This window comes from Tasmannia lanceolata, unplaced genomic scaffold, assembly GCF_043159265.1.
Source record: "Tasmannia lanceolata isolate RefF3 unplaced genomic scaffold, GAP_Taslan_0.1 ptg000021l, whole genome shotgun sequence".
NCBI lineage: Eukaryota > Viridiplantae > Streptophyta > Magnoliopsida > Canellales > Winteraceae > Tasmannia > Tasmannia lanceolata.
Window position 1 is genome coordinate 8,143,498 of NW_027518698.1, and position 13,940 is coordinate 8,157,437.

The 13,940-nt window shown below is 44.7% G+C and overlaps 1 protein-coding gene across 1 annotated transcript; it reads right to left on the reverse strand.

The window, feature by feature from the left end:
- Positions 1–10,638: 10,638 nt before the first annotated feature.
- Positions 10,639–11,302, reverse strand: LOC143855420 (uncharacterized). Its single transcript, XM_077365537.1, has 2 exons — positions 10,932–11,302; positions 10,639–10,693 (listed from the first exon to the last, which is right to left on the reverse strand). Exons 1-2 carry the CDS (start codon positions 11,300–11,302, stop codon positions 10,639–10,641), a joined length of 426 nt encoding a protein of 141 aa, XP_077221652.1.
- Between the last annotated feature and the right edge of the window lie 2,638 nt (positions 11,303–13,940).

Sequence of the window (13,940 nt, forward strand, 5' to 3'; positions counted from 1 at the left end):
TTTGACGCTCTATCGCGAAGTTTCTTTTTTTCTGCCGGACGGGTTTAAGGGCTGGGTTCACATTCAGCTTGTGAACGGCTAGTTCCTTGGGTATACCGGGCATGTCTTTAGCGGACCATGCGAACATGTCCTTGTTGGTCTTGAGGAAGTCGATCATCTGGTCTCGCAGGGGGCCTTTGAGTAGGGAACTGATCCGGACTTGTCTCTCCGGCTGATCTTGGGCTATGGGGATGGAGTCTAGCTCCTCGGCGGGCTCTCCTCTGATTGTGCGGGCCCGCTGCTGGGGATCTTCATTATCGATCGTGAAGTTTTCGGCTGGGGCATTGGTTCCTCTCAGGCTTGCTGCGTAGAACTGGCGCGCGATCATTTGCTGTCCCCGGACCTCCCCTACTCCGGTAGGGGTGGGGAATTTCATCTTGAGGTGGGGGGTGGAGACTACAGCTTCCAAATCTCTGAGAGCGGGTCGCCCGATAATGGCGCTGTAAGTGAATGGTATATCTACAACCAGGAAGGTGGTCAGGATGGTTTTTTGGAGGGGGTATGTCCCAAAGGTCACGGGTAAGTCGATCTTGCCGTCCACCCGTACGGACGCACCGGAGAACCCGTAGATGGAATACTCCACCGGGTCCCAACCTTTCCCCGCCCAGTCTCATTTCTTCAAAACTGTCGAGGTGCAGCACGTTGACGGAGCTTCCTGTGTCGACTAGAATTTTTCCTATGTCGAAGTTGGCGACGACTAGTCTGATGACCAGTGCGTCGTCATGCGGGACCTGTAGCCCGTCAAGGTCGTTGTTGGAGAAAGTGATGATCTGGTCCTCACGGGGAGGATCTGTTCGGGCCTTTTTGGAAGGCATATCCATGGAGAATACACGTTCAGCATATGCCCGCCGACCGGCGATTGTCGGCCCTCCCGCTGCCGGCCCACCCGTGATGATATTGATTTTTCCAATAATGGTGGGTGGCTGTTCGCGGGCCTGTGGTTGCTCTGGGGGCTCTTCTTTCTGGGGACGCTAGTGGCGGTGCGTGTCGTGTTTGCTGCGGGATCGGCGTCTGCTTCTGGAGCGATGCCAGCTAGAGGATCGGTGTCGGCTCGTGGATCGGCGACGGTTGTTGGACCGGCGTCTATTGGGTGACTGTGGGACCCGATCCCGCGAGAGGGGTGGAGCGTGAGCCGCCACGCTCTCTCTTGGTCTCTCGTACCCACGCGATTGGCGTGTGCATTTTTATTATTGATTTTAATTCATCTTTTATGTGAACTTTGGATTACTAAGGCAATCCGAATTCCACACAAAAGAGACTGACAGAGTCGCCACCTAGATGTGGGATCTAGGACCCATGATTAACCAGAAATCTAGACTCGCTACCTGGTTACAAGAATGGAAGGTATGGGGATTTATCCACCACATGCACAATTCCTGCCCGATAATCGGTCTTCGATTCCAAAAGCTAACTCTTTTAAATTTATTTTAAATGGCTCATTCAACTCTCTATTAATGTGCTAACTACGGGACATGCATCCTATGATCTAATTTCAATGTGAATCCTAAATGTGTATCTTGATTTCTTAATTTGTCTGGATTCAATCTAAGTGAAAGTTCTCCTAAAATTCTAATTTCATGAAAAATCCTAAGTGATTTGATTAAGTATTTACAAGAAAATTAATATACAAAACACCGCAATTTGTTGTGGTGCCGACTCGCGGTTGGTATGCCATCAGACATCCAAGCTGCCTACGTACCCAAGCCTCACTGGGATCAGAGTCGACGTAGTTCGGTGCACCTAAGCTAAGCTACTTATGCCTAACTCAACTAAGACACCGATCTAGACTGGATTGACTGTTTCAACAGTTTTAAGATAAGTTATTTAATTCAAATTGAAGATTTTTATTATCCTAGGATTTCATCTAAGATGCTATATGATCTTATGTAAATGCAAGTTGTCCCTTAGACTAATGCAGGTTAACCTACATCCTAGATAACTAGGCTTGTCCTAGGGAAAGACTGGGTGACTAGTGTAACTAGACCTATGGTACGGTTGCTATCTATAGCAAGCGTCCGTGATGAGGCTGGACTCCGAACTCTAGGACTCCCTGAAACTTAAGACTCCCTAAAACTTAGGACACGACACAACGTAAGTGTTCCTAAATTGGGCTCTAATGGTTCTTATATCGGAAACCATAATCTAACGGTTCCGAAAGACACAAGACAAATCGATTTAAATTCTCGAGGTTAATGAATTTCAAATTTCAAGGATTTTCAGTTTCTGGACATTCAAGGATTACCAATGGTTCTAGGGTTCACCAATTTCGGCCCAGAATAGCATCCAAGGAAGGGAATCGTGCGCTCTTTTCTTGTGCAATTTAATACTTAGGTTATAGCACCTTATTGCCTGGCATATCTCAGGATTTCCGTGGACAGTAACCTCGGAGCCAACAACGTGCTATAGCTTAAATATTCAAATTGTCAAAAATCGGTTGCAATTGGGATACGATTATTGATGCACTGGTCATTTTTCCAGGGAAATCTAAAGATCCTAAGATTTCTGTTTCAATGGATTAAGGAGTTAATATGTGACAGAGATTTAAGGTTCTTTAGAGATTTTCAGATGACTTTCGATTGATTTCGATTTTTCAATGAATTTTATCAATTTTAAACATATGAGTGATTTTACAAGTGAAACTGTTGCAAACGAATTCAACATGAGTTGAAACTTCTACAGCAGAAAGATATGATGAAGTGCAGCTTACTGAAAGATTTTTACAGATTTAACATTAAGCTCATATTTAATTTTGATTTAACAATTAATTGATCAGATTTACCAAAATAACACAGAAACGACTAGAAATAGAAATCTAAATTCAATGAAATTTCTACAGAAATAAGATATGAGTAAATATAGCATGCTGTGAGATTTTCATGAATTTTAGAAACTATATACTATCAATTTCGGATTTTTCAATTTCCAGCCTAGATTATGAATTAACACTACATACCATATGAAACAAGATCCAAAGCACTTGAAACTTTTACAGCAACTAGAAATATAGAATATAAGACTACTGTAAAAAGTTTGGGAATTTTATCTATGATCTGATATCAGTAAAAATTCTCCCAAAATCTGATAATTTTCAAAGAAAGCATAAAATAATATACTAAACAGATTCAATAAATTCTCAAAAATTCCTGGTAGAATGTATCAGTATCATATTATTGTCCCACGAAATTTCATTAATTTTGGAATTCATTTAGTATATATTTTATTTTTCTTCATCGAAAAGATATTTTTGAAGAGTTTTCTATTTTTAAAACACGATTTTCGAGAAAATTACGACTCCAGAAAACATCCTTTAACCTTGTTCTGATGTGGTGAACACAAGAAAAATTTAAAATTCCATAAAATAGATCATCCTGAGATGGCTATTTTTTCGAATTTCGTAATTACTCAGCCATTATTTTAAATAAAATTCCACTCTTTATTCAAATTTTTGAAACCCTTTGATTCAATGTCCGATCCGATCCGATGGTTACTTTACTCTTCTTAGATAGAACATTGTATTAAATTTCGGGACGAAACGGATTTGAAACGCTCATGCAGATCATGATTTTGAGCGCACACATTTAATATTGAATTAAAATCATTTAAATGCTTAAAAATCATGCAAAAATTTAAAAAAATACCAAATAATTTCGGAAAAATTCGAGAACAGTGTACCTACCTGTGGTGGAGATCCCCGCCGAATCCAAAAGCCGAAAATTCCGCCGACGTGCGATCCAACCTCCTTTCTTTCTCTTTATTTCTTTGCTTTTTTTTTCTTTACTTTTTCCTTTGTTTTTTCTCACTGCTGTGAGAGAGAATGATATGGAGGGGGAGTATGAGAGTGAGAGTTCGAAAGAGAGATATAGAGAGCTTAGAGAGTTTGTGAAAGAAAACCGAGGGAATTGTGCGTAGGTGAGAAACAGAGAGGGGTAAGTGAGATAGATGGATGGATGGAAAAACAGATGTGAGAGGAGTGCTAGATGTGTAGAAGAAAATGAGAGGCCGAGAGGTGAGAAGGTGAGATGAGAGCATGGAGAGCTTGAGCGAGAGAGTGAGAGAGAGAATATGAGAGGAAAAGAGAGAGAATATGAGAGGAAAAAAACAACAAAGAGAGTTTGAGAGAGTTATAGAGATGGCTGTGGGATAGAGAGGGAACGAGAAAAAAAACAGAGTGTCTCGACACTCTGTTTTTTTCACGTTTTTTTCTTTTCTTTTTTTTTAGAAACTAAAAAAAACTAGAGAGAGAGCTTGAGGAAGATAGAGGGAGAGAGAGAGAAAGAGAGAGGGTACACTACTATTCAAAAATAATATGATACCACACTCTGTTTTCATCCAGAAACATAGCAGGAGAGAGAGACCGAGAAAAATTAATCGGATTCGAGGATAGAGAGAAACCCATATCTGGGTTTCAACCAGAATTAAGGGAGAGGTAGAGAGCTCTGGTATCACTCAGAATACAGAGAGAGAAAAACCATTCCATGGGTTTCGACCAAAACCTGAGAGAAATACCTGCATCTCTTGTAACTTGGTGTTGATCTGCAGACCGAGCCGGAGAGGAGAGATTTGCGTTGATTTGCAGAGCGGGAGGAGATGAGAGGGTGAGAGGCAATGAAAGGAACTGAGATGGGGATAGGCTGTTGAGATAGGTTGAGTGAGCGATACACAGAATGAGAGATATAGAGAGATGGTGGGTGTGAGATAAAAAACGATACTCTGTTTTTTTGTTACTTCTCTTTTTCTTTTATTTTCTATATGTTGGTCGGCTGAAGAGGGTCTGTTGGGGCAGATATAGAGATGATGGAGGAGGGATGAGATGAAAACAGAGGTGTGGGGAAGAGTGAGATGGAAACCGAGGGTTGTGGGGGAGAGCCAGAAAAACAGAGTTGCGGGGGAGAGGGAAACACCGAACTCTGTTCTCTGTTTTTTTCTTCTTCTTTTTTTTTTTTTTTCTTTTTTTTTTTTTTTTTTGGAACCCAAAACAGAGCCACCGCCCTCCACACAGAGAGATGAGAGACCGAATGTGGGTGAGTGAGCGGAAGGGAAGAACAGAGGGGGCGGAGAGAGGTTGGGAGATGGAGGAGGCCGAGAAACAGAGGGAGCCCGAGGAGAGTGGGAATCCGCTGGGTTATGCTCTTGAGCGTCCGAGATAGAGTATATCGAGCCCGCCTTTTGGAGAGATCGATCTTTTGATCTCTCCAGAGGGATTTTGCTCTGTCCCCCCTGAGAAACTAGCTACTGCCCTCCTTTTTAAGAAATCCAACAGCTTGCTTTCTTTTTTTTTCTTTTTCCCCATTCTCCTCCTCCAGCTGCCGTATCTATCGTGAGAGAAAGCTCCTCCTCCTTTTCTTCTTTTTGTAAAAGAAACTTTCCCTTTTTCTTTAACAGCTTGCTCCCTTCTTTTTTGAGAGTCACGGCAATTTTCCATTTTTGAAGAATTCGCTTGCTTTCCTCTATATATTCTTGGAAATCCCATTTTTATATATTTTTCTTTCTAAAAAAAAAAACTATGCATGTATGCATGTCGTAACACTCATGCATACATAGCAAGTGCTTAGTAAAAAAAAAAATCCCTTAGATATTCAGTCATTTCTTCATCTTTGAAATAGAAACACTGAGACACCTTGCTATCTTCTCATCATGATGTCACAGCCAATCCGCCTCCAAATTGGCCGAACATATCTCTTTCCCAAATTTAATTCATTGCATATTATTGGACCTCACTATCTACTTCCACCTCCCCATTCAATGCATCATCATGTATGGACCACCATTCGGTCAATATCCTCTACAAACCAATTTCCATTTGTGATTAAAAATTGATATTAGCACCCCTGCCCCATACAATAAATTAATGTGGGTCCATTATCATGGGTGAATTCTTCTTGTACTGCACTACTTGCATTCAAATCCCTTCCATTGGATGATCTCAGCCGTCCAATTCATGGGTCTCAATATGTATGGGATGTGCCCCTCCAAATCAATTTCGCTCGCCGGATGATACATACCACTAACTTATAAAGTTGTGCCTAAAAATCATTTCCGAGAATTATCCGAATAGTTCAACTTGATGGTCACAACAAAAATTGGTTGTTAAAATAACCTTCTTGAGATCTTGACTGCTCCCTTGATGGGCATCTTCATGCATTGGATCGAAGTAGGTTCAAAACTCATTTTTCATTAAAACAATATGCGGACCCCCTGTTCGATCCAAATCTTAAACAAATGCTCAATGCGGGCCCACCAAACGGGTCTGAATTCTCTCTTGCTTGGATTCTCGTGGATAACCCCTCTCAACACTTAGCGGAAAAATGCGAAACCTGACGGAAATAATTGAAAAGATCGAGAAATCATAATGGACGGACACGGGAATGGAAAACACCGAAGAACTGATAGAAAAACATTAACTTCTTTGTTGATTAAAGCGGAGCAAAATGGGGTGTCTACAGATGCCCCTCTTTGGTAGAGATGACGTAGTCATCGAATACCAAAGTAAAAATGACAGAACCATTTTGCGTGGCTTTAATCGACAAAGGACTCTCTAGACACAATGCAACTTAATATAATGCAAGACCTTAGATGAAACCCTAGAACTTGAACATATATCAAAATCTTTTATTCTAAACCACTGGAGGACTCGATTATCGGAGGATTAGAGGCTTAAGGACTTGACCACTGGAGAGGACTCGATAATCGATTATCGGTCGGTTATCTTTTATTCCTAACCTTCTCCGCTGCCCCTTCTCCCAAGGTGTTCCTAAAACACGTCACTCGACCGGGACGAATAACGGCACCAGACCGGATGTCCCTAATCTCCGCCTCACGAGCAGAAGAAACTCGAGCAGGAGATTCCGAAGGAGCGGCCTCCAGCGATGACCTAGAAGCCCAAGAGCTATCTTTCAACTCCGTAGGCTGCTGTACGTCTCGAGAGTCGCCGCCCCCTCCCTCCACAAACAATCGCCTCCTTTTTCTTGGCAGAGCCCTCTCCACTACTTCTACCGACTCAGAAGAGGGACTCTGAGGAACGGTCGCGACAGACATCGTAAACTATCAAATGTCGGATGAAATAAAAGACACAGGACTCACCGGAAGAAGGTTGGTGAAGAGCAATACGTAGAAAAATCGCCGCGGAAGAAAACCCGTTTCACTTGAGGAAGACGAAGAAATAAGACAAAGAACGAAATCCCCAAAAAGACTTTAAAAAGGGCTAGGGTTTCAACACGCGTCGTTTGATCTCCCTTCCTTTCTAATCCGATGGGACGCGCACACGTGGCGCCGATTGGGAAATTCAAGGGAACCGCCAAAACTCGAAGCGCCATACGGAAAAGACGTCCCTACCCCTACCGCTAAGTGACTTCCCCAGCAAACCATCCTTAAACCCTCACCACGTACGATGGCAAAAAAGCTCGGGACCTATCATAAGGGCCCGGCATAGAAATCCACGAGATGGAAAAGGCCATGTTCAATAGCAAAAGATTCGGACCCCACCACAAGGAGCCGGTATACGAATCCACAAGATGGAAAAGACCACGTACGATGGCAAAGGGCTCGGGACCCATCATAAGGGCCCGGCATACAAATCCACAAGATGGAAAAGGCCATGTTCAATAGCAAAAGATTCAGACCCCACTACAAGGGGCTCGGAGCAAGTCACATGGGCCCGACGTACAATACCACCAAACGAAAAAATATCAAGCACAGCGAAAAAGACTCGGGTCGCGCGGGAAGGCAAACATGCGAAGGGAAAGCAAACACAAGATACAAGTCATAAAAAAAATGAAAAAATAGCCATTCATAAACTACTTCCTTCTGGCCCACAGGCCTACAAAAAGGGGGGAGTAAAAACAAAAAGGCACGCAGGCCCGGGTCCCCAGGGCCCCCAACAAAAAAAAAGGAGAAGAGAGGGCGAGGGGAAAACGCCTCCTCCAAAATCCTGCTCATCCCGCCACCTCCCGCTCAGAGCGACTGGCCGCTGACGGAGTTTTCCGCATCGGAAAGCTCCTTATCACTCTGCTCCTCCTCCGAAGAGCTCCCCCAACGCCAATTCTCAGCAAATCGGGTCTGGTCATTTAACCACCGCACCCGATTCCTCAACAAATCATTCTCCGCACGCAAGGCCGCAATCTCCCGATCCATGTCGATCCTCCGGCTACAAACCTCCATTTCCCTACGATGGACATGAGAGAAGAACGAGCGGTGGCGATGAACAAAAGCTTCATGGGACTCCCTCTCGTAAAGGGGAGGAAGATGAGAGAGCGGGGAAAGCCCTTGAGGCTGGTTCCTCTCAGGAATCGTTTGCCGAGGCCGGTATCAGGACTTGAGAACTCGATTATCGGGGGTTAGGTTCCCGCTCTTGGGCATTATAGTAGAGGCCCTTGAGTTTTACCGAGTGGCCCCCTCCCAACTGTCGCCTAATAGTTGGCGCACTCTCTTGGCCTTTGTGGCCAACGCGGGTCTTCACAAGGTTCAGCCTACCCTTCCGCTGCTCCGGGCCTGCGTTGCCCTTATCCCGTTGGTGAAGGGGGAGGACAGCTGGTTATATCTGACCCAGCGCCCTCAGGTGAAAATTGCGGCGAACTTGCCTTCTTCCATCAAAAAGTGGAAGGAGGAGTATGTGTTCATCACTCCTCCATCGGACGTTGGCTGGGACTTTCCTCGCTCTTGGAGGCGCTCCGTTGAGTGGCGAAGGAAGTCCCTCCCCGACGAGTCTGATTACAGCAAGTTTAACTTGGGGAAGCTCGCCTCTGGGGAGGCTATTGACGTTTCTGAGTTTAGATGGGAGAGGGGCCTGAAGAGGCTCGGTTTGCTGAGAGCTGTGGAGAGGAGGGCCCGCTGTATGGGCGAGGAAACGGGGGAGAGTTCCGCCAGCTATCGTGGTGAGCCTCCCCCCCCCTTTTTTTTTGTTGTTGTTGTTGTTTTCCTTTGTTCTGAGCGGTTGTTGTTCTCCTGTTTTTGGCAGGAGGTATGTCTTCTTCTGGTGACGCTGGTAAGGGGAAGGGGGTTGCGGCGGCGACGAAGGGTCTGGCGAGCCGCAAGAAGATCCCTTCTGATTTTATGGCCGCGGCCAGGCTGGGCCGGTCGCAAGGGAGGCTTCCAGCATCCGTGCCTTCTAGCCCCTCAGGTCGAGCGGTCGGAGAAAAGGGGGCGGCTAGGTCTTCTCCTCCGGAGTCGGAGCCTTCCCCCAAGAGGGCTGTCCCTTTAGGCGCTCGACAGGGGGATGCTAGTCGTGCGGCGCATCCTCCTGCCTTCTCGGAGGACGTGCCAAGTCGGATGGAGGGGGCGGTTATGACTAAGCTTCTTCTGGAGCGGGTGGAGCTTCCGCCGCAGTGCTTCCAGGTGCGAGGAGAGCTGTTTAAACCTGACTGGAAGATTGGCGTTGAGGATAGCATTCTCGCGAATCCCCGAGTTGGGGTGGAGCTAGGGGTGACCACCACTCTTCCTGGCGACGAGGCTGAGTTGGAGGGCTTCGATCGCAGGGTCCTGGGGGCTTAGTATTTTCAATCAACATCTTGCGTAAGTACCGGGTGGTCTGTTTTTCTGATTGTACTTTTCTCTCTTTGTTGTTTTTGAGATCGTACGTTGGAAATTTTCTGATGGCTTGCTTTTGCAGTCCCAAAGCTATGCGAGGAGGATAGTGCAGTGCCTGCTGGAGGATGAGGCTGAGATAGGTGATTTTGAGGAGCGAGTCCGGCAGCTGAGCGAGGACTTGGACAAAGCCCGGGTGGAGAAAGCGGCCTTTGATGATACGGTTGCTCGACTTCGGGAAGACCTCCGAACAACCATGGAAGGGAGAAGCCGTGCGGCGGACAAATTGGCGGTGGCTCGACGAACGCATGCCCGGGAACTGGCGAAGGCGCGGGAGGAATGGCGCGACTCCGAGGAGTTTCTCAAGGCCGCGGCTGCGTTCAGTGTGGACATCGAGATTGATGCTTTTGCTGAATGCCGGTGACGTGTTCAAGAGGTCGATCCTTCATTCCCTCTCGACAAGCTGATGCACGAGGCTGAGGGAGGCGCTTCGGAGGGTCTTTTGCCGATACCGGTGAAAGTACCAGAGTCGGCCGAGGAGGAGGTGGCTGCCTTGGTAGATCCTGCAGTTGCTGAGACTTCTGAGGGGGCTCAGTAACGTTAGGATGCCTTGGGAAGTTTGCTCTTCCTTTTTTTGGTCTTATTGACGTATTTGGTTTCTAATAACATTTGAACTATCTTTCTTTTCTTTATATATGATGTGCCGCGAGCTCTTTGAGCTTTCGGTATTGCTCTTCGGGCTTTTTAAGTTGCGATCTTTGCTGGCGAGGGTACTCCTAGCGTGCCTCGTAGGGCGTCTTTTGTGGAAGGACTATCTTCCCCTCGAGTGATCAGTTCGGGGTTAATGGGTCCCGTCTGCCCTTAAAGGGGAGGTCTTTTTTTTCATGGGGAGCGTTTTAGGGTATTCTCGGGGGGATCAGCCCCGATGCTACCTCTGTCTCACTCCCTGTCTTTCATGGGGAGCGTTTTAGGGTATCTTTGGGGGGGGGGGGGACGGCCCCGGTGGTACCTCTATCTCACTCCTTGTCTTCTTTCGGGTCCCTTATTTATTATGGGCCAGAAAGTGGAGATGCGTATGGCTTAGGTAGAAACGCTATTCCATTGATTTGTTAAAGAGGAAAGTACATCTTTGCTCCTAGAAAATACAAAAAGGAAACAAACAAAACACTCGTCATACTTTTAAAGGAAAACACGGGACTTACCCTATCTTTTTACTGGTAAAACTCTCGGAGGTTGTCCATGCTCCAACTGCGAGGGACTGGGGTCCCGTCGAGGCGTTCTAGCTGGTAGGCCCCGGGGCGAAGTGCTCGAACGACCCTGTATGGTCCTTCCCATTTAGGTGCGAGTTTCCCGGCATTGCGGGGGTCGGATACCTCTGCCCGCCGTAGTACCAGGTTCCGGGCTTTACCGAGCGCTTTTTTACTCGGGCGTTGTAGTACCGTGCTACCCTCTGCTGGTAGGAGGCGGTTCGGAGGAGGGCCTGCTCTCTTTTTTCAAGCACGAGGTCGAGAGTGTTCTGTAGGAGTTCAGAGTTTCCCTTTTCGTCATAATTCTCCGTGCGGAAGCTGGAGAGGCCAATTTCTAGCGGAATGACCGCTACGGCCCCGAAGGTTAAGCTGAAAGGGGATTCCCCAGTCGCGGTCCGCAGCGTCGTTCGATAGGCCCAGAGGATGCTAGGGAGCGCCTCTACCCAGTTTTTCCCAGCTTCTCCCAATCGCTTCTTGAGGCTCTGAAGCAAGATCATGTTAGTTACCTCTACTTGCCCGTTGGCCTATGGGTGTGCTACGGAGGCGAAACGATGCTCGATGCTTAGGCTATCGCAGAATCTGCCGAATTCAGCACTTGCGAACTGGGGACCGTTGTCTGTTACAAGTGTCTTTAGGATGCCGAAACGGCAAACCACGTCCTTATAAAAGAACTTCTCCGTCGCTTTCGAATTGGGCTTTGCCACGGCTTTAACCTCGACCCATTTGGTGAAGTAGTCGATGGCGACGTACAACATGGTACGCCCCCCGGAGGCTTTTGGGAAAGGCCCGAGTAGATCCATGCCCCACATGGCGAAAGGCAAGGGTCCTGCCATCGCGGTGTATGGTGTGGCCGGTTGACGGGGGGTGGTCGCGTACCTTTGGCAAGGGCTGCATTTTTTTACAAACTCCTTGGCGTCCCTGAGGATCTGTGGGACACGATCCCGCGAGAGGGGTGGGGCGCGAGCCGCCTTGCACTCTCTTGGTCTCTAATACCCACGCGATTGGCGTGTGCTTCTTAGTGTTGATTTAGATTCGTCTTTTATGTGAACTTGGGATCACTAAGGCAATCCGAATTCCACATAAAAGAGACTGACAGAGTCGCCACCTAGATATGGGATCTAGGACCCGTAATTAACCAGAAATCTAGACTCGCTACCTGGTTACAAGAATGGAAGGTATGGGGATTTATCCACCACATGCACCATTCCTGCCCGATAATCGGTCTTCGATTCCAAAAGCTAACTCTTTTAAATTTATTTTAAATGGCTCATTCAACTCTATGTTAATATGTTATCTACGGGACATGCATCCTATGATTTAATTTCAATGTGAATCCTAAATGTGTATTTTGATTTCTTGATTTGTCTGGATTCAATCTAAGTGCAAGTTCTCCTAAGATTCTAATCTCATAGAAGATCCTAAGTGATTTAATTAAGAATTTACAATAAAATTAAAATACAAAACACCACAATTTGTTGTGGTGCCGACTCGCGGTTGGTATGCCATCTGACATCCAAGCTGCCTACGTACCCAAGCCTCACTGGGATCAGAGTCGACGTAGTTCGGTGCACCTAAGCTAAGCTACTTATGCCTAACTCAACTAGGACACCGACTTAAACGGATTTGACTGTTTCAACAGTTTTAAAAGTAGTTATTTAATTCAAGTTGAGGATTTTATTATCTTAGGATTTCATCTAAGATGCTGTATGATTCTTATCTAAATGCAAGTTGTTCCTTAGACTAATGCAGGTTTGCCTACATCCTAGTTTACTAGGCTTGTCTTAAGGAAAGATTGGGTGACTAGTGTAACTAGACCTATGGTACGGTTGCTATTCATAGCAAGCGTCCGTGATGAGGCTGGACTCCTAACTCTAGGACTCCCTAAAACCTAGGACACGGCACGACACCAGTGTTCCTAAATTGGGCTCTAATGGTTCTTTAGATTGGAAACCATAATCCAATGGTTCCGAAAGACACAAGATAAATCGATTTAAGTTCTCGAGGTTAATGAGTTTCAGATTTCGAAGATTTTCAGTTTCTAGACATTTAAGGATTACCAATGGTTCTAGGGTTCACCAATTTCGGCCTTGAATGGCATCCAAAGGAGGGAATCGTGCGCTCTTTCCTTGTGCAATTTAATACTTAGGTTATAGCATCTTATTGCCTGGCAGAATCTCAGGATTTCCGTGGACAATAACCTCGGAGCCAACAACATGCTATAACTTAAATATTCAAATTGTCAAAGATCAAGTTGCAATTGGGATACGATTATGGATGCACTGGCCATTTTTCCAGGAAAATCTAAAGATCCTAAAATTTCTGTTTTAATGGATTAAGGAGTGAACATGTGACAGAATTTTAAAGTTCTTTAGGAATTTTTATATGATTTTCAATTAATTTCGAATTTTCCATGGATTTTATCAATTTTAAGCATACGAGCGGTTTTACAAGTGAAATTGTTGCAAATAAATTCGAAATGATTTGAAATTTCTACAGCAGCAAGATGAAAATGTATGTAGCTTACAGGATGAGTTTTGCATATTTTTACATTAAATTCACATTTAATCTTGATTAATCCATTAAATGTCCAGATTGCACAATTAACACATAAACTAGTAGAAATACAACTCTAAATTCTATGAAATTTCTACAGAAATACTATATGAATCAAAATAGCATGCAGTGAGATTTTCATGAATTTTAGAAATTATTTACTACCAATTTCGGATTTTACAATTTCCAGACCAGATTATAAATTAACACTACATCCCATATTAAAACAGATCCAAATAACACGAAAAGTTTACAGTAACAAGTAATATGGAAGATAAGACTACTGTAAAAATTTTATGAATTTTAATGATGATCTGATGTTAGTACAAATTCTCCTAAAATCTGATAAGTTTCAAAGAAAATATTAAATAATATACCAAATAAACTCCAAAAATCTTTATAAATTCATGGTAAAATGAATCAATAACATATTATTTTCCCACGAAATTTCATTAATTTTAGAATCTGTTTGGTATATAATTTAATTTTTCTTCGTCAAAAGATGTTTTTTGAAGAGTTTTCCATTTTTAAAACACAATTTGCGGAAAAAATCAGAAAAATTCGGAAAAATACAGAAATATT